The sequence below is a fragment of the Pollicipes pollicipes genome, unplaced genomic scaffold (genome assembly GCF_011947565.3).
Source record: "Pollicipes pollicipes isolate AB1234 unplaced genomic scaffold, Ppol_2.1 Scaffold_4881;HRSCAF=5763_pilon_pilon_pilon, whole genome shotgun sequence".
Lineage (NCBI taxonomy): Eukaryota > Metazoa > Arthropoda > Thecostraca > Pollicipedomorpha > Pollicipedidae > Pollicipes > Pollicipes pollicipes.
In genome coordinates this window covers 23469679-23488634 of record NW_023596576.1, presented here as the reverse complement: position 1 = coordinate 23488634, position 18956 = coordinate 23469679, and the positions used below count along the sequence as shown (strand labels likewise).

Below are 18956 nucleotides of genomic sequence, written 5' to 3'. Positions count from 1 at the left end.
GCCTAAAAATACACGGATTCTTGGTTTTGCGGTATGGGTCCATGGTCCGTCCTTCCTCCTCCACCTCGTCTTCCGCCCCGTCTAACAGGCCTTGACGCATCATGGGCCGTTTTTCCGACGAATGGAGCATTTTCCCGTTTTTGCATCCTTCAAATAGTTTTGGCCCTTGGTTATGGACAAATGTGAATGGAACAAGCACCATCAGCCAGCCACAGTATCCCTTTAGCAAAGAAGTAGCCATCGTGCGCCATCGTGCCTCCGTCGTCATGACAACATTTTGCTTGGCGCCAGGTTAGTCAAAGACCAGTATTATTCGCTGGCGCGCGTTGGCTCGAATGAGTGCTGCGTTAGGCCGCGGTGGGAGGTAGTTCTTCCTCGGTAAATGTTTCGTGTTCCTCCGTTATGAAAAGTGGCATTTATGTTGAGGTTAATTTGTTATTTTGAATCTCGTGCGTATGCATTTGTGCCCCAGCGTTTTTTGCCGAGACAAATTACAGCCTTTGTGCCGCTATTGAAGTTTACAATTCCTTCAATTCTGCATCTCAAGCAGATGCATGATGGGGAATACACTGTTGCCACTTTTGTGAAATGCGTACCTTCATAGAAAGCCTGAAGTGACTATTGATTTCAATCTGAGGCATTATGGTGTGCTTATACACACTACCATTATTTGGAATGGATGTGCAGATGTTATACCCTGCAAAATGCAGCAAATAATTTAGCATGGTCCATGGTAAAGGAAATTTCATGCAAGGGCTTTGTTCATAAATTCAAGTGCAGATTTTGTTTGAAGCTTGAGGTAGGTTGATTTTGGTTGGTATATTATGAGCACAGATGACTAGGGTATCCATGTTAATTGGTGTTGTTACCTGTATTCCATTGTGTTTTGATTTGCTTTACTTCATGTGTCTACAGTGTAATGATTCTGCATTGCCCCTCTCTTTGCTCTTAAATATCTTGGCACATTGGTTGACTGTGCCAACAGTAACTGATTGTTTCAGCCCAAATGGTTCTCCTGCTCATAAAGCATGTTGATGAGGTACAATTTTTGTATGAGACAAGCACATCAGAGACATTGGATGAAACAATACCAGTTGTTACTGCAATCTTCAATGGCAGACTTAAAGTGCAAAGGCTTTGTGCAGGTAAGGAAAAGTGTTTACTTTCAATGTCTTTAATAGCATCTGTGTTTTGATCATGTAAAAGCATATTGTTTAAGCAGTACCAGGTACTTTTTTGAGCTGGCTTTGAATGTTCATATTGGCTAGAACTTCACTAAAACAATAGTAATAACATTATTCCTCAGAGAAAACAAATTAGGAGAATGGAGAAATAGATTGGTTTATATTTTGGCAACATGCCTTTATTGAAACAATAGCAGAAGTGAATTCAGAGTTGCCTGTAGATTATGCTACTCGATTTGGCAGGCTTGTTATTGAAACAATAAGTCACACTTTTATAAGACACCAAAATTCTGGGGACTAAGCAAGAAGTGATTGCCAGATGTTACCACGGCACAATGTATATCTAAAAATTAGAATACGCGAAAATACGTGCACGTGCAAAACAAATTCAAGGAAACAGGCACCACACATCGCGCTTCATTCAAATGTGCAAGCGAGTTGAAGTAAGCAGGCATCCCATATCGCGCATCAATTATACATGCAAGCAATTTCAATTGAACAAGCATTGCGCATCGCGTGCCAGGCATCGCTTACACATGTAAATAATTTGAAGCTAGCACACACACGCATAAAGACACATCACGTTCGCGTAATGGGCCGTGATGAGCCCCGTACGTTAAGATTTGGTCGTCTAATTTTTAGTAAGAATATACTCACTAATATTTCTGTCTGGGTGGTTCTGTGCTCTGCAGATGACTTTGAGTCGTAAAAGGGGCATAGAGTCCATACCGTTCTTGATTTCAGGCTGAGTGTGTTTTGCCAGAAAATGGTCACCAAACTGAGTATTCCCTTTTTTGGTTTTAGCGTCTCGCAGGTGTTCATCATGTCAAACGAATGGGGCGCCTGGGCTCCCCGACATAGAGTATGCCTCTCCCATGTTTTTCACACAGTTTGCACCTGATTTCGTAAACCACGTCTTTTGCGTGCAAGCCCCTCAAAACCCAGACCTGCATAATGACATCTATTGCCACCCGGGCACTTAGGCTTCCGAGATTTGAGGAATATAGCCGTATTCGCGGGATAAGGTTATTACTACTGTGTTCTCGATGTGAATAATGCTGTTCACGAATGCCCTGAAAAGCTTTCGCAATTTCGGCTAGAACTTGTAGCATTTGATGGGATGTACTGTGTACATTTTTTGCTTGTGATTGGGACAGTGCAGGAAGCCACATTCACGGGCGTTGGGGGGCTGCACATCACTACAAAAGCTATGCCTGCAGCATCAACAGACAAGCACACACAGAGCTTCGCTCTTCTCCGTGCATCGCGCCACCTCTGCGAGCTTGCCGTGTCCGCGGCCCGCCCCACCCGGCCCGACTCTGCCGACAGAGCTGGCCGAGCTACGGGAGCATGGCATCGCGCTGCCGCCGGAGATGGTCGGTCTCACGCCCGACCAGGTGGAGGAGCTGAAGCTGATGGACGCGCAGGCCGACGTCTGCGTGCCCTCCGGCGGGTACGAGCCGTGCGCCGACCCGATCGGACGCCGGAACGGCCGCGCGCCCAAGGAGAACATGCGTGAGGTGTTGCGCAAAACCATGGCCGAGGCCGAAGCCATCGTGAGCAAGGTACGGCGCCGGATGGGACTGTCGGGTGAGATAGGGGCTGACTAGCTCTGCACGGGTAATGACAATGAAGGAAATAGTAGGTCACATTTCATCCCAACGTCTTTACTGGGCGCCAGTCTGTCTAAGCACGGCTTTATGTGCTCAGGTATTCATGCAGTTAAAAGGCTCAAAGTAAACCTTTTTAAAGCATTCTTTGCAAAGTCGCGTCCGCCTTTGTTGCTTCCCTACTTCATGTGACATCTGCTGTCACATGTTCACCTGACACTCCACGCCGTTACCCTGCCGTCCCAACGGCACACTTACAGTGGCCAACGCCCTGACTTCGTTCCAGAGCCAGGCGAAGGCCGGCGTGTGCTTGACGGAGAGGATGGTGGGCGAGGCGCTGTCTCTGCTGAAGGGAGCTGTCATGATCGTCTACCCCATGGGCCTGCCACCCTACGATCCCGTCCGCATGGAGCTGGAGAATCGGGAAGATCTGAGCGGGACACAGGCTTCCCAGCAGGTAAGACCATTTGAACTCACCTCCAAGACTCATGCTGCACTCGAAGTGGCATAATGATGCTGGTATGTTGCACTTGCAAATTCGCGCGTTTACATTAGAGCGCAAACGGATCTGCGCAGCAGCTTTGTAAGCGTGCAGTTCAGAGCACGGGCGGCGCCCGTGCGCCCAGCTGCCCAACTGATGGCGTGATGCCATCATGTCACCATCATCGCACGTCATCATGCGATGGCTTGGGGAGCGCCGTCGTCCCCGGTGTGGCGGCGCTTACCTGACGGCCCGCCGTGGACGCCAGGTGATGGACCCGGTACTGGCGCAGCTATGGTTCTCTGGCAAGGAAATGCTTCGAGGCAAGAAGCTGTCCGATTACGTCGGCAAAAACGAGAAGACAAAGCTGGTGGTCAAAATACAGAAGAAAGGTGGGCATTGGAGCAGCTGTGTGACAACAACGAATGAAAAGGCTGATGCCCGCTCGTGTTGGCAAAAATGTCACCCAGCCGGCTGAACGGTCTCATGTGTTTCGATCTCATGATGTTCTTGGGCCTCAGGCGCATGGGCTGCGAGGGGTCATGCGGCGCAGACCTGTTTGCTATTGGTGACATAAACATTCCCAATGCTTGAGTTATTTTGTTATTTCGTAGTCGTAGTTGAACCAGACTGCATTTCATGTGCCCGTGTCAGCTCTCCCCGGCCTCGCCATGATTATATTCGTGTCCTTCTAATGAATCTGTTTAAGTACTTATTTTTGAGGAACTAATCCTTGCTTTGGACGAGCAGCAGCTGCTTATTATGCCGATTGTTGATCAGTTTAGAGGCACGTTCTAGAAGTGCTGGTAGTGAACGCGAGGAATACTTCGCCTGCCGAAGAATGCTGATGATGCCAGATGCAATCCAGCTGCACCATCATTTCCTCACCATTGCGGGGGACGGGGCAGGCGTCCCCCGTTATTGACCGCGCCTGTACTGGAAGTGCGTAGTGGACTGGTGGTGGTCCTGTGCGCTGCCGACAGGTCAGGGAGCGCCCGGCCGGGAGCCGCTCATGACCGAGGAGGAGCAGAAGCGGCTGATGGCGGCCGAGTACCGGCGGCAGGAGGAGATCAAGGTCAGTTGCCTGCTGGGCTCAGGGGTCAGGGGCTCCCGGTCAGGCGCGGTCAGGCCTGTCGTTTCAGGTGGCCGGAGGATGGTCGTCGCCGCCGCCGGACGTCCGCTGCTGCCGTGCTCGTGGCGGGGTCGGTCTGCGGCAGCGCAGCGGCTACGGTCGCCACACACCGGGCTCAACACTCGGGTGAGTGTGCTGCGTTGTTTGTCGCTCGTAGGAGAACACAGGCGGAACTCTTCAGCTCATGTACTGTTGGTATCGTATTGCCTTCGGACGTTTGATGAAAAAGTTTACGCCATGATCGAACTGACGTTCACAAGCGAATCGTAAACAGGACGGGCTTCGCTCACAGGAAACCCGTTCAAAGCGCATTAGATGACTAGTGAGCATGCGGGTACGTGCGAGAACTTCAGGAAACAGAATATTATGTACATTGCGCGCGGGTATCACAGTTCACAAAGACGTGTGCCATACCTCCCATTGACCGTAAGACCGCATTCCGGTTCAGCAGCTCATAGATCTGCTGATACCAGTGGCATGCATGAGTTCAACTTCTAAATATTCTGATGAACAATCCACATAGTTTAGGTGCAAATAAAGCAGTGCGATTTCCATTTTACTACCACCGGTGGGCTGTTCACAGCACACCACAGTGTCTGTATGTCACCGACGCTGTTGGTCGCTAATACTGTACGCGTCCTGCCTGCTCCGCGCTGTTATGGGCCCGTTTTGTCCGTGGACATCAGCGTGAGGGCAGGAAAGAGCACACGCTTCTTGGAATGATCCACGTCTCCACGCGCTGTAAGCAGAGGTCTGCCTGATAACGTCGCGTATCACCGAGTACAAGCAGGGTGACACACGGGGCCGGCCAAGGGCCGATGAAGTGCGCGCTGTGCGTTATTTGCGAGGCCGATGTCGGCTTTGAAGGCGAGCTTCGCTTCTGAAACGGAACTTCGACCTATCAGAAACAGCGTTAGTCGTGACCAGTCGGTGCACGCAATTATAGTGGGCGTGCCCCGAATGCCGGAAGGTCGAACGCATTCTAAACCGTCGACGGTATGCTAAAACAACCTAGCGCTAGCAAAACTAACGATACGTTGTCTCCAACGACCACCAGAGGCGCCAGTGTCGACTTTGTACTGCCTGCCGTCGCCGCTCAAAGGGCTAGTCTCTGTCTGCCGGGGACTCCTCCATCCCGCGCGAACATTAAATGAGGCACGAGGGCGCGCAAACTAAGGCACAAAATGCACTGTAGGAAGGTCGCGCGGCGGGGTGCAGATGCATCACAGATAGGTTGCCAGTGAACGCGACCGAGTTTTCCGGACGCTGCGGGCGGCGGAGGAGACCGATCCGACCCCAGGCGTCCGACTGCCGGTGCTGGTCAGCCGGTCGGCCGCTGGTGCTGCTCAGCCTGTCGGCCGCTGGTGCTGCCCGGGCCGCCGCAGTGCTCCGACCCGCTCCTACTTGCTGATGTCGATGTCGGTCGCCATGGAGACGGTCACTTCCGGCGGCAGCATGGCCAGTCTGAAACGAAGTGGGCGGTCTGTCCCGCGCCCTGCTCACTTGCCTGAAGAATGAGCACATCTGATAAAGGACTGCGCGGTGTCAACTACTGACCGCAGTGACTTCGATGCGTTGTGTACATGCTGACACGTTACGTCCGCGGTCGGGTGCTGTTTTAAGTTACATGCTGTCGGCATGAGCACCGAGCGCTGAGCAATCGAAGCTAGACACGACTGACGGGAGCGGGCGGCGGCGTGCGCCGGGGCGGCAGACGCCACTCACTTGTCGTCCTCGCCGGGTATGGGCAATTGCGGGCAGGAGCGCTTGCAGCAGTCGCAGTGGCAGTACAGGAGCGTGCCGATGGAGATGAGCAGCGCAAGCGACGGCACCACGGCCGCCATCACCAGCGCGTACATCACCTGCCCGTGGTCGTACTGGAATATGACCAGGTCCTGCTGCTGGCCGCTCGGATAGCAGGGGAATGGGCCTAGCCGGAGCTTGGTGTCGTTGACCGTCTCGGCGCTGACTTTCTTCACGCCGAGCACGCTGCGGAAGAACTCGGTGCAGTTGAGCTGTGGTGGGTAGCCGCAGCCCTGGATGTTGATGCGCAGCGGGGCTTCGCTATCGGCCCATATCTGCTCGCCGTAGCCTTCCGGGTCGGCGACAAACTGGCGGTACGGCACGCTTGAGACGCTCGTCCACAGCTGGACGCAGTAGGTGAGCGGGGCGGTGCAGCCCTCGCTGCAGGACGTCCAGTTGCAGGCCGAGAGCTGCTCACCCACGCGCACCTGGCTCAGCTTGCAGGCCGCCGGCTCCTCCGGAAAGTCGGCCGAAAGCGTCGAGATGGCCGGGTCGAACACGAACGGTACCAGAAACAGCAGCGCGAAGAACGAGAAGATGGCCACCACGCTCATAACGAGCGTGACGTAGTAGCGCAGGCGCGCCAGCGGGTGCGGCTTCTTCTTGGGCATGGTGGCAGCGGGCGGCGAGGCGCACACTAGACGTGACGCCGAGACATGCGCGGAGCCGCGGGACCGCCCAGCAGGCGCGTACGCAGAACGGAAGCGAGTGGGAGGGGCAGGGACGAGACCAGGCGCCCGCGGCAGACAGGCGAGCGCGGCGCACGACAGGCAAAAGTCGGCTCGGGGAGGAGCGGCGAGGAAAGCGAGCGGGCGAGGCGGACAGAGGCGATGACGTCACTCGTCCTCCAGGCTGAGCAGGTTGGCGGACTCTTCCCCGGGGCTGGCACTTCTGTATGGTCGCCGGGCGCTGTGTCAGAGGCTGTCCAGATTGGGCTTCTCTGCAACAGACCGCGCCGTGTCAGAGACTGCTCCAAGTTGAGCCGCCTGCCAGAGATAGAGACATGTCGGAAGCAGGCTATGTCTGGCTTGCCCGCCGCATAATTTTTGTTCTAGTGCCGGACCTCTGTAGAACAAACTACCAGGCAGAAACGTCCAAGCTGTGCTCTGCAACAAACTGCTGTGTCATAAGCCAGCCAGGGAAGTGGAAATTCACTTCAACATCATGCTATGTCAATTTTCTCTGAAATGCATCGTTGCGTGTCAGGAGCTGTAAAAGTTAGGCTTCCCTGCAACTGGCTGCGCCGTGTCAGAGGCTGTCCAGCTCGGTGGTCTGAAAGAGGCTGGGTTGCGTTAGAGGCTCTCGAAGCGAGGATTCTTCATGGGTTGATGCGGTTGTACAAATCGCCGCTCGGTAACAGGCGCGCCTGGCTCCGAGACAATTCGAGTTGTGCCGGCTGTGAAGCGACGAAGCTTCGCCGGCGACCCGTGCTGCGATCAAAGGCTGAAATTTTAAGGCGCCATTAGTTGGTATGCAACCATTCATTATGCCAGCAGTGTTTGCAGCGATGCATAGTTATGGAACGTAGTAATTGCATCGTTGATGCTGCAAGACACGCTGCATGGGTGGTGCGAAATTCTTACCCATGTAGTGAATGTGGTGTTGCATTTAGGCTCATTGCATGTGTCCATGCCGCAGATGTGCTTAATATTTATGATAATAAAGATTAGGCGATAGGTTGATGATGATATGTGCATTGTCCGTGATTCGGAAACGAATTATTGCGGTGTGGTTTATCGAAAATGAAAGCTTCTGGATGCAGTGAATTTGCAGGAATGCTTTAACTCTTCTACATTAAATGAACTTTGCTGTAATATGTTATCGTACGTCATCACGGCTGAGCTATATCTTGCCTTTTGGTACTGAGGCAACATTCCGTACGTTACAATTTCGTGGTCGCCGTAGCTGCAGCAAATTACGGTTTAATAAACAAGTTTGCGTGAGTGGACAAAACATTGCGGGGTAATCCGTTTTTAAAGCAAGCGCTTATGCTGAATGCTGCCAACATTTGTACCATATATGGAATGTCGTGACTGCTTTTTCACTAAAAAGGTTAAAACAAAGATCATCAACAAGTTATCAGGCATTAAGTGCGGCAGTCGTCCAAACCGGCGTTGCTATGCATCTTGAATGCAACCGCCTCATTTCTGAGCAAACGGCCCTTACAGTGAGCTCTGAACGTTATGAAGGAAGTGCATCGGGTCAAAGCGCGGGACCAAACTCAGGCAGAAGCCGTGCCAAGTGCCAGCCACGCTCATGGCTCGCCAGGGCGGGCGGGCGCCGTGCGGGGCGGGCCGCTGGAGGGCGGCCGGTGCCGTCCCGGAGTCGGGGGCAGCTCTGGCGGCCGGACGGCGCCGGTCGATGCGCGAGCCCGCCGTCAGTGGACGGTACGGGCTGTGACCTTGCCAGGCGGTGCGCGTGAGATAGAGAGGCAGAGATAGAGAGACAGAAGAGAGGCAGGGACCCGGTAGGGTCGGAGCAGACCCGTGCTGGCCGAGACATGAGGGTACTGTACTTGGTCACGGCGCGCGTAGCTTCGCCGGCTCTTTACCTCCGTCGCCATCTTGCTTGTGACACGGCTTACAGAAAAACAGACCGAACTCGTTGACGCCGACCGTCTTGCCGCACAGGCAGAGGCAGAAGCAGGAGAACAGGAGGAGGCAGCTGGGCACGGCCGAGGCCATCACCAGCTGGCTCACGGTCGCCTGGCGGTCGTAATCCGTGATCACGTAGTTGGTGGCGTGCGGCGTGATGAAGCACGGGTAGACGGCCGGATGCATGCCCTCGGAGCCGTCCCTGCCCTTATGCGCCAGCCAGGTAGTGCACTCCTTGCGCAGCGTGTTGACGCAGCCCAGCACGTTGATCATGACCTTGGTGCGGTTGAAGATCTCCACCGTCTTCTCGCTGGGCAGGAACGACTGGTCTTCGAATAGCGGCTCCTCGTTGCGCTCTAGCACGCCCAGCATCTGCTTGTAGTTGGTGATCTGGCGGAAGCTGGGCGCGTCCATGAGTGTGCCGTTCAGACAGTCCTCCGCCTCCATCTCGGTGGCAGAGACGTTGCGGATGCGCGTGCAGTACATGGAGAGCGGCTTTTGTTGGTCGGTCCAGATGCGCGTGCCGTTGGAGAAGGCGGAGCGGCAGCGGCCCCAGTGGAAGAGATCGGGCGTCACCACGGCCATGTTGCCCATGTCCAGGTTGGAGCAGCGGTCCACGCACGTGGGGTTTTCCAGCTTCTTGCAGTTGCCGGTGGAGCACTCGTAGATTCCGTTCAGCGCGTTGCACGTGTATCGCGTGCAGACGTGGATTTCCTTTTCCTGCGTACCGTCCGGCTTGGTGCCCCTGCAGTCGCGGATGGCGGTGATGTTGCGGCAGAGTGACGTCATCTCCGTCTTGATGTCATCAGCCTTGTTCTTGATCGGCTTGCAATCCATGAAGCGGTCTAGCGCGTCGCACTGGCCCGTCTTGTCCTCGCCTTCCGAGCAGATGAACTGCTGCGTTTGGTTGTACTCTTGTGCCGAGCAGAATGTGGCACGCACCGGGTCACAGTCCCGAAATGACACCGCGCTGCCCTCCCGCCGCACCTTGGCGTGGATGATGGCGCAGGTGGAGCCGCCCTTCGATATGCACCACTCACCGCACGACAGCACCGAGCAGTTGGTGCTGTTCCGCATGTTTTCCAGCGTAGTGCAGACGACTGGCGTCGACTCGAACTCGGCGTCCAGCGTCTGCTTGCTGGGCGACACGACGATGACGCTCAGGTAGAGCAGCGCCACCCCCGACAGGATGGACACCAGCTGGCACAGGCAGATACAGTTGCACAGCCGCTTCTCCAGGCCATTCTGGTCCAAGCCGCCGGTGGGCGGCGGCGGCTCGTGCTTCTTCTTCCCCATCGCGCGGCAGCGGCTACCGACAGTGCGTCCCCGGGCGCCGTCACTAGCGCCGCTCGCTGCTTCCGTCACCGGTGGCCTGTCGCTGGCACGGTCACCGCGTCACTGGTGCGGCTCGTCACCGGCGCGGTCGCGGGTCACTGGCGCCTCGTCACCGGCCGGCGGTCGGCGCCGCCCGTCGCCCGGCATTGATCGGGTCGCGGTCCGCTTGGGCGGCCGTTGTCATGGCGACGGTGGCGCCGCGGCGTCCGGCGGCCGCCTTCGAAACCATCGACCGTTTGCTCGGCTGTCCCGGCAGGAGCTCGTCGATGACGTCTTTGTTTCTGTCGTCTGTGGCGCTTCAGGGTCAGGCCGAGATTGGTGCTTTGGTCGGAGGTCAGGTGTGTCGAGGCCCTCCTTGGGTAAAACTGCCACGCGTGGCGCTGGGCTGTGCTTATGACATCGCAGAGCCATGTGCCCTGTTTGAGCGGTTTTCAATGACGGGACTTACTTTCAAGGGAGTGTCTTTCCGGAAGCGCTCACTGTCGTCTGTCTTCCTTCCTATCCTTGGCTTCCAGCCTGGTGATATCGATTCGCTGCTGTTGTCACTATTTGATTAGCAACACATTTTATTATTGCGTGACCTTCATGGGCTGGGACTTCGACAATTTGCCTCAGAGCAGTGAATATGTCAATTTTCAGCTTGAAGGACATTGTCGAATGTGGCAGCGCCTGTTTGTAGTTGGATCCCGCCGGGTGTCAGTTTTGCGAAGGCTCATGCTGTCTTCACGCTGCATAACTCGGCGGCAGTTGAGCCCGCCAGCCGTGGGCGAAGGGGACTTGTATGGAATCCCATACGTATCTTGCGACAGATATGTTGCGGACGGGATATTTGACCAGAAGTGGTCATCCTGGGGCGATGCAAACGGAGTACCGAAAGCTTAGCGGCCGTGCATTCATCGCGTTACGCATTTGCGGCCGCTTTCAATCCTTCTGGTTACGCGCTGGTTACACTTTGCATCCCCCTTCCCTCCCCTGTTGAGTCTGTGTTGAGGGTAACGGCGCCAAAAAGCAGCGTCGCTTCGGTCCGTTATTTGACCAGATGTGAAAACTTAACGGACGCGTTCCCTGACACGAAAGAAAACAAACAGCGTCCGGCTTTAAGGCGTGGATTTGTCTTCAATATTTTAGTAAGATACACAGCCACACTTAATCGTAACGTTTTGCGGCCGAAAGCCTCACATTATTCGTATGTTACGCTTCCGGTGCGTTTCATCGCCGCGCTCCATCCCGCTCCATGCGTGAGGTAATTTGTGGATGGCCCTTCGGTGGCCTTACTGGGTACCCGGCAAGCCAGAGGTTCGGGGTTCGATTCCCCGCGGTGCGCGCCCTTGTTGCCAGGGTGAGAGGCAGGCGACGCCATGTAGCCTCAGCTGTTGAGTGCGGTATGAAGCCCCAAGGACCAACCTGAAACGGTTGGCGCGCTGCTGCTAGGGGCCGATTGATGGCGGCACTCCCACCCAAACTTCCCGGTATGCCACATCAAATCGTCCAGTCGTGATGCCAAGCGAAGTAACGAACAGCGGCGATTTACGAAGCGCTCTTTATCGGACGCTGGTATGCATTCTGACGCCCGGAACGTCAATCAGCTTATCGTGCGGTCTCCGGTGTCCGCTGCGTTTATGCCACTAGGCTCGCTCACCTCACAAAAGTTAGTGATAGCGAAGATCGAAAAATCAGGATTATTTAAAATTCAATCTGTTGTAAAAAAGTCAATTATGGTAAACAGTTAAACTCAAATATTACCGCCAATAACACGAGCATCAATATTGATTAATCAATAAAGCTCGATGACTTTTCAGGCGCCTTTTCAACAACCGGCAGTTCTATGGCATCAAATGCACCGGGTATATCGATGGACGAACGCGCGCCGTAAAGGCGGTCCGTAAATCACGGCCCGTGATTGGCCGGCTCGTTGACATACGCGCTCGGGCTGCCGCCGTCGGGCCGCCGGGGCCGACCGGCTCGGTCCGACCACCTGCGTAATCCCCGGCGGCAGCTGCTGGGGAGGGGGCCATCGTGACGCCTGGTCTGCGTGAGCGGGCGAGAGAGCCCTGTCGAAGTTTGTCTGCGCCGATGGACATGCCCCGACCGCCTAACGACGCTCGTGGTACGGCATTGCTAGGAGTTTTTCATCCCTCAACAAGCAGGTTTTGGTGTTTATGCCCGGCGTTTGTTTAAAATAGTCTGGTCAACCAGGCCCCGGATCTCGCTCATTGCGTAGCGACTGCATATTTTAGATCGGACATCCATTTCACGTGGTCCTACAAAAGTTGTTGCGGGCACCAGATGGCTGTTTAGCACCAAAATGCTGTTCTAACACCTATGTGACGACGTGGCACCATCCCTGGGAACGCCACTATTTTGATGTTTCTGGTAAGATCGAAGTCAAGTTTTCTGGTACAATCGAAGTAAGGTGTCAGAAAATGAGAGAGGTGCGGAATACAGCAATTCAGGCACCGTATATCGTAATTATTAAATTCAAGGTTAAGCTGGATATCCGGTAACATTCTGCATAATTACAGCATTGCAGGTGCCAGGCCCAGTAAACAGCGACAGCTCGGTATGCAGGTGCCAGACAAAAATCAGGTGCCAAATAAGGCTTTTCATGAGTGCAATGCGAATAATCCATGTTTTGATCCGCGCGTATGTGGCGCATATTGTCATTCTATGGTGAAAACACCCTCTTCCAATAAGCATGTGCCGTTAGAGCACGACAACGTCGTGCAGATTGCGCATGGTGTGCCCTGTAAGCATGGCAGCATGCTAAGCAACCTACGGCTGTCGAAACTTCCACCGTTGTCTCCCGATATGTAAACGACTTGGCTTCGTCCTACGGCGCCCAGGATATGTATCTTAACATGCAGATTGTTCACTCGGCAAACTGGCAACACGCAATCGCTGACACCGTTGTGCACGTTTTTCGATGAGCCTTAGCCCAGCCCACCCTTCACGAGGTCCTCATCATTAAAAAAAAAACTGTTGGATAGCCTTAACAAGGCCCCCCGCCCCCTTACGGCAGACCGCGAAGCAGCCACCTCTGTCACCACCGGCCGATTCTGTAGCATGTAATGTCTATCCGGCCCTCTTCGTGTGCGGGTACCGGTCAGCGGCCGAAAATCGGAGCAGACGAGTCTACTGAGCCCGGCGTTGACCGAGGTGCTGCGACAGCTGCGAGGTACTAGGGGACTTGCTGTGCCCCCCCTCCCCTCACCCCTCCGTCTTTCTGGGACCAGTCCGTCGATTTGGCCTATTCAGAGTGAAATTGATAGCCCGGGCTCTGGGCCTCACAATCAGAGCATTGGGCATCCTACTGCCTCGAACGTCACCGCTGGTGTCTTGGGTCAGGGGTGGTCAAAACATTTCGATCAATTTACGATTACGTATAAGCTGTACGTGAAAAGTATATGTAGATATGCATGCGAACATGAGTATTTCCAGGTAGTAGTCAAAGCAATGCACTGGTGTGCCAACCCATTCGCAAATGCCTAGCCTATGACAAAGTTGACCCAAACTGGCTTCGTAAACTAGGTGTAGCGTTAGCACGCCTCTAGTGCTTTATGTGTGATATATATTAAGAACAATATAAGTACAATCACTCCAGATCACGTGAAAACATCCATGGCATCATGTTTCACTGCTGCATTATGCATATGGCGAAGAACGTGATCGACCTAGGATAGCCTAGCACTATGCCGAAGAAGCATGGATTGACCTCTGTTGACCTGGTGCAACTTGACTTAAGGCATTGCCACAGTGAGGTCACTGCATGCTGGGCAACGCGAGGGAGACGACTGAGTCCTCAAAATTTGGTACCTACGATAGCGCGGAGCACGTCATTTTGATATGACCTAGTATAATTAAGATAGCCAGATTTTGACACGGAGATGTAGCTCGTAGGTTAATGGTCTACGAACTGTCTTTGCCTTATCCTGCAGCTTGTTAAGGACCAACGCGTCATGCAGCGCCCATTATGATCCATGATAACGTGCGACCATCTAACCGCAGCATCCAAATAATCACTTTGTCTCAACCACTACGCGCCTGAATTAACACACGACAATCAAAAGAACCCTGATGCTGAGCTTGTAGTTGCGAAGGAATGTAGAGATGTTGAGCCTGTAGACATGCCATCCTTTACACTCCTTGAACCACATTGTTGTCGAATCAAGGCTCCGCCTAGATGTCAAGAAATACTCCTGCCTCTTTCGTGTGTGGCTGAAGAAGTTTTCGTGTCACAAATTGACCTGACAGTCGATAGGCTCATCTGACAGCACATTGAAAGCCCTGGCTCATCTCGCCGTCGCCTTGACCTGGGCTGTCCCGGTGCGTCTCGCCTTCGCCTATACCTTGGGCGTCGTCGGGGCTTGGATCAGCTGTGTCCTCTCGATGCCATATATACAGTAACTGCCGCCATCCGGTCTGGACTGATCTCGGTTCTCTGCCCTCTGTTCTCTGGGCGGCGTGCAGTCGGTGATCATCCCGCCTTGGCCAATCTCAGTTCAGCTCTCGATGTTGTGCAGACGACGTCCCTCTCACTTAGGCAGTTCGCAACCTTCTGCATGTCGCGCAGACGGTAACCATCCAGTATAGATCTGTCTTGGTCGTCCTCTCGATGTCGTGTAGACGGTACCCATCTCACCAGGGCTGATCGTGTCCTCTTGGTGCCGTGCAGGGGGTCATCAGCCTGTCTCGATTAACCTTGGTCTTCCTGTCATCTTCGAGCCAGCCTTTCGGTGTTTTCTTGCTCTCAATGTCACGCAGCCCGTGGCCGTCTGATCATCCCGCCGCACGAGCGGCCCGGCCACTTCCGTCTAGACACCACCATAACCCAGGTGTTGGCGTGGGGTGGAGATCGAGATCGAGAGGGCTGTGCTTGGAGCGATCCCAGGTACCTATGCGATCGCATGGTGGTGGTGCGGGGGCGGGAGAAGGGGAGTACACCACGCCATGGGATTCATTTTTACAGTGGAGGGTGCGCACTCGAAAGTAGCGCGGATTGCGAGCCTTGCAGGCAGCACACAGTGCATCACCCTTGTGTCTGTCATGGTGCAGCTGATCTTAACATGGTGGGCACAAGCTGGTATGGTGAAGCGAGGAGCAGTCCTCGCGAAGAGTGGCAGTGACTGAGAGTGTGACGCCACAAACAGACGGTCGGGGCCGGTTGATGCCAGCCACTGGCAAATGCCGGCCGGTGCGTGCAATCAATCGGATGAGCGCGTGCGCTGCAGGTGCAGCGCGGTCAGACACCAGATGTGGGCCGGCACAGTGCGGTGACGGCCGTGACGGCCGGTGACATCCGGCCGACGGCCACGCCCGTGACCGAGGCGGGGCGGCGTGCGGCGGGTGCGGGCGTACCTGCGGCTGCCCGGGTCAGGTCAGGTCGGGGCAGGTGGCCGCGCGGCGGCGGCGGGGCCCGGACTGGCGCCGGCCGCCGGTCGCGATCGATGGCAGGCGCGCGCCGCCCGGCGCCGCCGCCGGCGCCGCCCCGCCGCTGCCACCGCCTTCGCCGGCCCGGCTATTCAATATGGCCGAGCCCTACGGACGCCAGGTGAGTGTGCGACGGTCCGGCGCCGACCGGCACGGTCGCCGACCGCGTGCGGAGGCGACCCCACAGACGGCGTCATCCCCGCCATTTGGGTCGGCTCGGTGCTCCGTCGGCGACCCCTCCCCGGCTCAGCTGCGTTCCGCCGGCTGCCCCGCCCCCAGCCCCCTCCAGGTTCTGTTTGTTGTGACTCCCATCTGTGGGCACCCCACACTCGGGGGAGGGTGCGGCTGCCCGATAGACCACTGGCCGCTGGGGAATGCTCCGTTTTGCGATGGTTTGGCTCACACATGAATGCTTTGGCGATGACTGGATTCGTGCAAAAGCAACGTCGCAGCATTCGCTGCCCTCCACATTCGTTGTCTGTGGACTTTGTTTTTGTTACCTGGTGGAGCCCGAGGTTTGGTGCATCTTCCATCCACATTCTGTTGAACGAGATTTGTTCTCGTGGCGAATATCACAACACACCTCGGATAGCAGACGGAAGGGTCTAACATCGCTGAGACTGCGGCATTAGCTCCCGTCCGGCGGTATCACGTGGTCAATGTGCCGGGCGTGGTGCGCCACCGCACCGCGGTCGGCACCCATGAGGAACTGCGCACTGGAACTGCTCTGAATATGCTGAGTATGGCGGGGCTGCTTCTCGCCGTGTGCCGATACCAGCCAGGGCCGTTTTGTCAGCACCTCACTGGCACTCGACTGGGCTCTCGGGACCAGATTCCTCCGTCGGACTGATCGATGTGAGGCCCGATCGGGCTCTCGAAGGCTCGGGAGAACCGCGACGACGTTAACTGAGGGAGTTGCCGCTGGTGTGGCCGCCCCTGTCGTTGGTTCGGCTGCCCGAGCAGTGGACGGAGCAGCAGCAGTGTACTTAGGGTGGCCGGTGTGCGATAGGGTTGGCACAGAGATCGGGAAGGACTATTCCCGCTTGTATTCCCGCTGTTGGCCCTGGAGTTTCGGATAGTCAGAGTACAGGAAATACCCTGTCGCCTGGAACTCGTCAATGGTTATCGGATCGGCTGCTGGAAGGTTCATGGGCATAGGAGGTGGGCTGGGCCCGAGGCTGTGCGCGCGAACTTGCCCCGTTTTCAGAGCTCCAGAAACGTCCAAAATTCGCAGATATGTGCGCGTTGGAACGTTTGTGGGCGATGTTTCGCCGGATGCTGTGGCGCATCGCTTCTCTGTGCTGCGGAACAGTCTCTTACCGGCGGATGAACGGCCAGCGCCCACGGGCTCCACGCCCTCTCACGCGTCGTGATGCGGCGCAGCCAAGGCCGTTTGTGGGCCAAGACTGGAGGCCGTTCGTGAGCGGTCGTGAACAGATCATACTTGGCCGAACTCCGTCTCAGGGGCATCGTGAGTGAGGGATGAGGCAACGAGGGCGCCCTGGACGCCCTGGTGCCTTGTGTCCCCCCCCCCCTTCCGTCGGGAACGGTCCAAGTATACTAGTGGCTTGGCCTCCCAGATCCACGATTTCGCTTCCTTCAGCAGGTCTTGCCCCCTCCTCTCCCCCCCCCCCCACACCTTGTTCTTCCTCCGTGGCGTTCGAGTCGCGGCGACGCCTCCACCCCGTCTGAGCCGCTCTCCTTTCATGCGGGATAGTTTCCAAATGGCTTCTGATTGGCCGATAATCTCATTTTCGACTGGTGTTTCCGTCCGAATGGGCTCTCGAAACGCGGGCTACGCTGTAGGAGCGTGTACAGCGAGCACCCGCGGCTGACTGTGCTGCCGATAGTGGCCGCCGCTCGTTGACGGCCTGAATGACGACTCATGCGCCTGGCTGTGTAATGGCCACTCGCCCCCAACAATGCAAACCCGACGAATAGGCCTCTTCATGCTTCGACCAGAGTTCAACGATCCCTAGAAGCGCTGCAAAGCAATATGAGCGCAGATACGTCAGCTTTAAGTCAGTTAATTCCATACATTGCCATAGGGCTGATGGTAAACTTTCACGACTAGTGTGGCGTTCCCCTCGCATTCCCTGGACACCATGTTTCACAAATACGCAAATTATTAGCACGCATCGCTGGTTACCGCAGCTCACTTTTGGCTCTCGCTCACCTTGTCAGCATCGCTCACCCTTTTGATTCGTTTGGCAATCTAAAAACAAATATGTTTAGCGATGATTAGGCAACATGTTATTACGTCCATTAGCAGTTCCACTCACACGCGTACTATGGGTTCGTTCCGTCCAGTACGACGGTGTATGACATCGTACTGCCTTGGGTCTGCTCCACCAAGAAATTTGTCGGAACGAGAAAGATTGCCATCGTTTGATTTCAGGTTTTAGTATGTATACATACATACATATGTAATATATATATATATATATATATATATATATATATATATATATATATATATATGCGATTCTGTCATAGGGATCCAGAATATCAGGTTGTCACTACCGACGTAAGTTTATTTTGTGAAGTCGGGCACTGCGCTGTTTGTGACGGTCATCTGCGCCTTTCCGTGATCAGGGTCTGCGGAGGGCCTCTCGCGAGAGCTGCTGGATAGCGCGCGGAACTGGGAGCAAGTTCGCAACTTCGCCAGCTCAAAGCTGCCCATGCTTCGTTGTGTCGTCGTTTCATCGAACTGGTGTCATTGCACCGATTACACCATTGCAGAACCTCTGACCAGATAATGATGGAGGAGGGTGCGCAAACGTCGGTAGCAGGGGCACGGCCAGACTTTTCTTAACAGGAGAGGGTCGGGCGGGTGGTGAGGGGCAGAGCTCGGTGAAAGCGCATCATGCCGATTTTAGCTTTCTGTCAGGAGCTAATCTATAGTGAAAACGAAAAATTGGGCCCTATGGGTAGGGGGAGTCCAAATTTTCCCTTTAGCCAGGGCCCGGAGCTGGCAAAACAGGTTGGGTGGTGTAAATGCCTGTGGAAGGGCCACAGTTGGACTGAATTAACAACGCTGAAGATCCCAACAAAGAAGCGCGCGCATGGCACACGCAAGACACAGAAAAGTAATTTCTTCCACTATCGATAGGCACTAATCCCGCTGAATCGTTAAACACGACAACGTTGCAATTAACATGGTAGGCTATGATAAGTCGAAGCCCGTGATTGCGCGGTGCCCTGGGGGGAGCTCTGTAAGGACAGGTGATCCTAGCGATGAATGACACGGAAAAGCCGCGCGCGTGACATACGCAAGTCACAGAAAAGTATTTCTTCCACTATCGATAGGCACTAATCCGCTGAATCGTTAAACACGACAACGTTGCAATTAACATGGTAGGCTATGATAAGTCGAAGCCCGTGATTGCG

The 18956-nt window shown here is 55.0% G+C and overlaps 3 protein-coding genes across 7 annotated transcripts in view; 1 reads left to right on the top strand and 2 right to left on the bottom strand.

The window, feature by feature from the left end:
* The first annotated feature begins 255 nt into the window (after nt 1-255).
* The window catches only part of LOC119099786 (cilia- and flagella-associated protein 298), a 69092-nt gene continuing 50391 nt past the window's right edge, over nt 256-18956 (top strand). Inside the window, exons 1-6 of one of the 4 annotated variants that reach the window (XM_037222859.1) lie at nt 256-291; nt 1002-1145; nt 2514-2749; nt 3081-3251; nt 3544-3667; nt 4259-4350. In XM_037222859.1, coding sequence (XP_037078754.1) covers nt 267-291; nt 1002-1145; nt 2514-2749; nt 3081-3251; nt 3544-3667; nt 4259-4350 — 792 coding nt within the window. In that variant the 5' untranslated portion in view covers nt 256-266. Of the gene's footprint in view, nt 292-318; nt 379-411; nt 800-1001; nt 1146-2513; nt 2750-3080; nt 3252-3543; nt 3668-4258; nt 4351-18956 lie in introns of those variants that run through there. The other 3 variants (XM_037222860.1, XM_037222862.1, XM_037222861.1) reach the window with 3 other exon arrangements.
* LOC119099789 (protein tipE-like) lies at nt 4580-6846 on the bottom strand. The gene is made up of 2 exons (XM_037222869.1): nt 6133-6846; nt 4580-5871 (listed from the first exon to the last, which is right to left on the bottom strand). Exons 1-2 carry the CDS (start codon nt 6819-6821, stop codon nt 5808-5810), a joined length of 753 nt encoding a protein of 250 aa, XP_037078764.1. The 5' UTR covers nt 6822-6846; the 3' UTR covers nt 4580-5807.
* Nucleotides 7063-10117, bottom strand: Teh3 (tipE homolog 3 phospholipid transfer protein). Of its 2 annotated transcripts, none has more exons than XM_037222857.1 (2): nt 8762-10117; nt 7063-7150 (listed from the first exon to the last, which is right to left on the bottom strand). In XM_037222857.1, the coding sequence occupies exons 1-2, from the start codon at nt 10098-10100 to the stop codon at nt 7125-7127; spliced, it is 1365 nt and encodes a 454-aa protein (XP_037078752.1). In that variant the 5' UTR covers nt 10101-10117; the 3' UTR covers nt 7063-7124. The 2 variants fall into 2 exon arrangements, with proteins under 2 accessions (XP_037078752.1, XP_037078750.1); XM_037222855.1 differs by having other exon boundaries at nt 7070-7150; nt 8726-10117.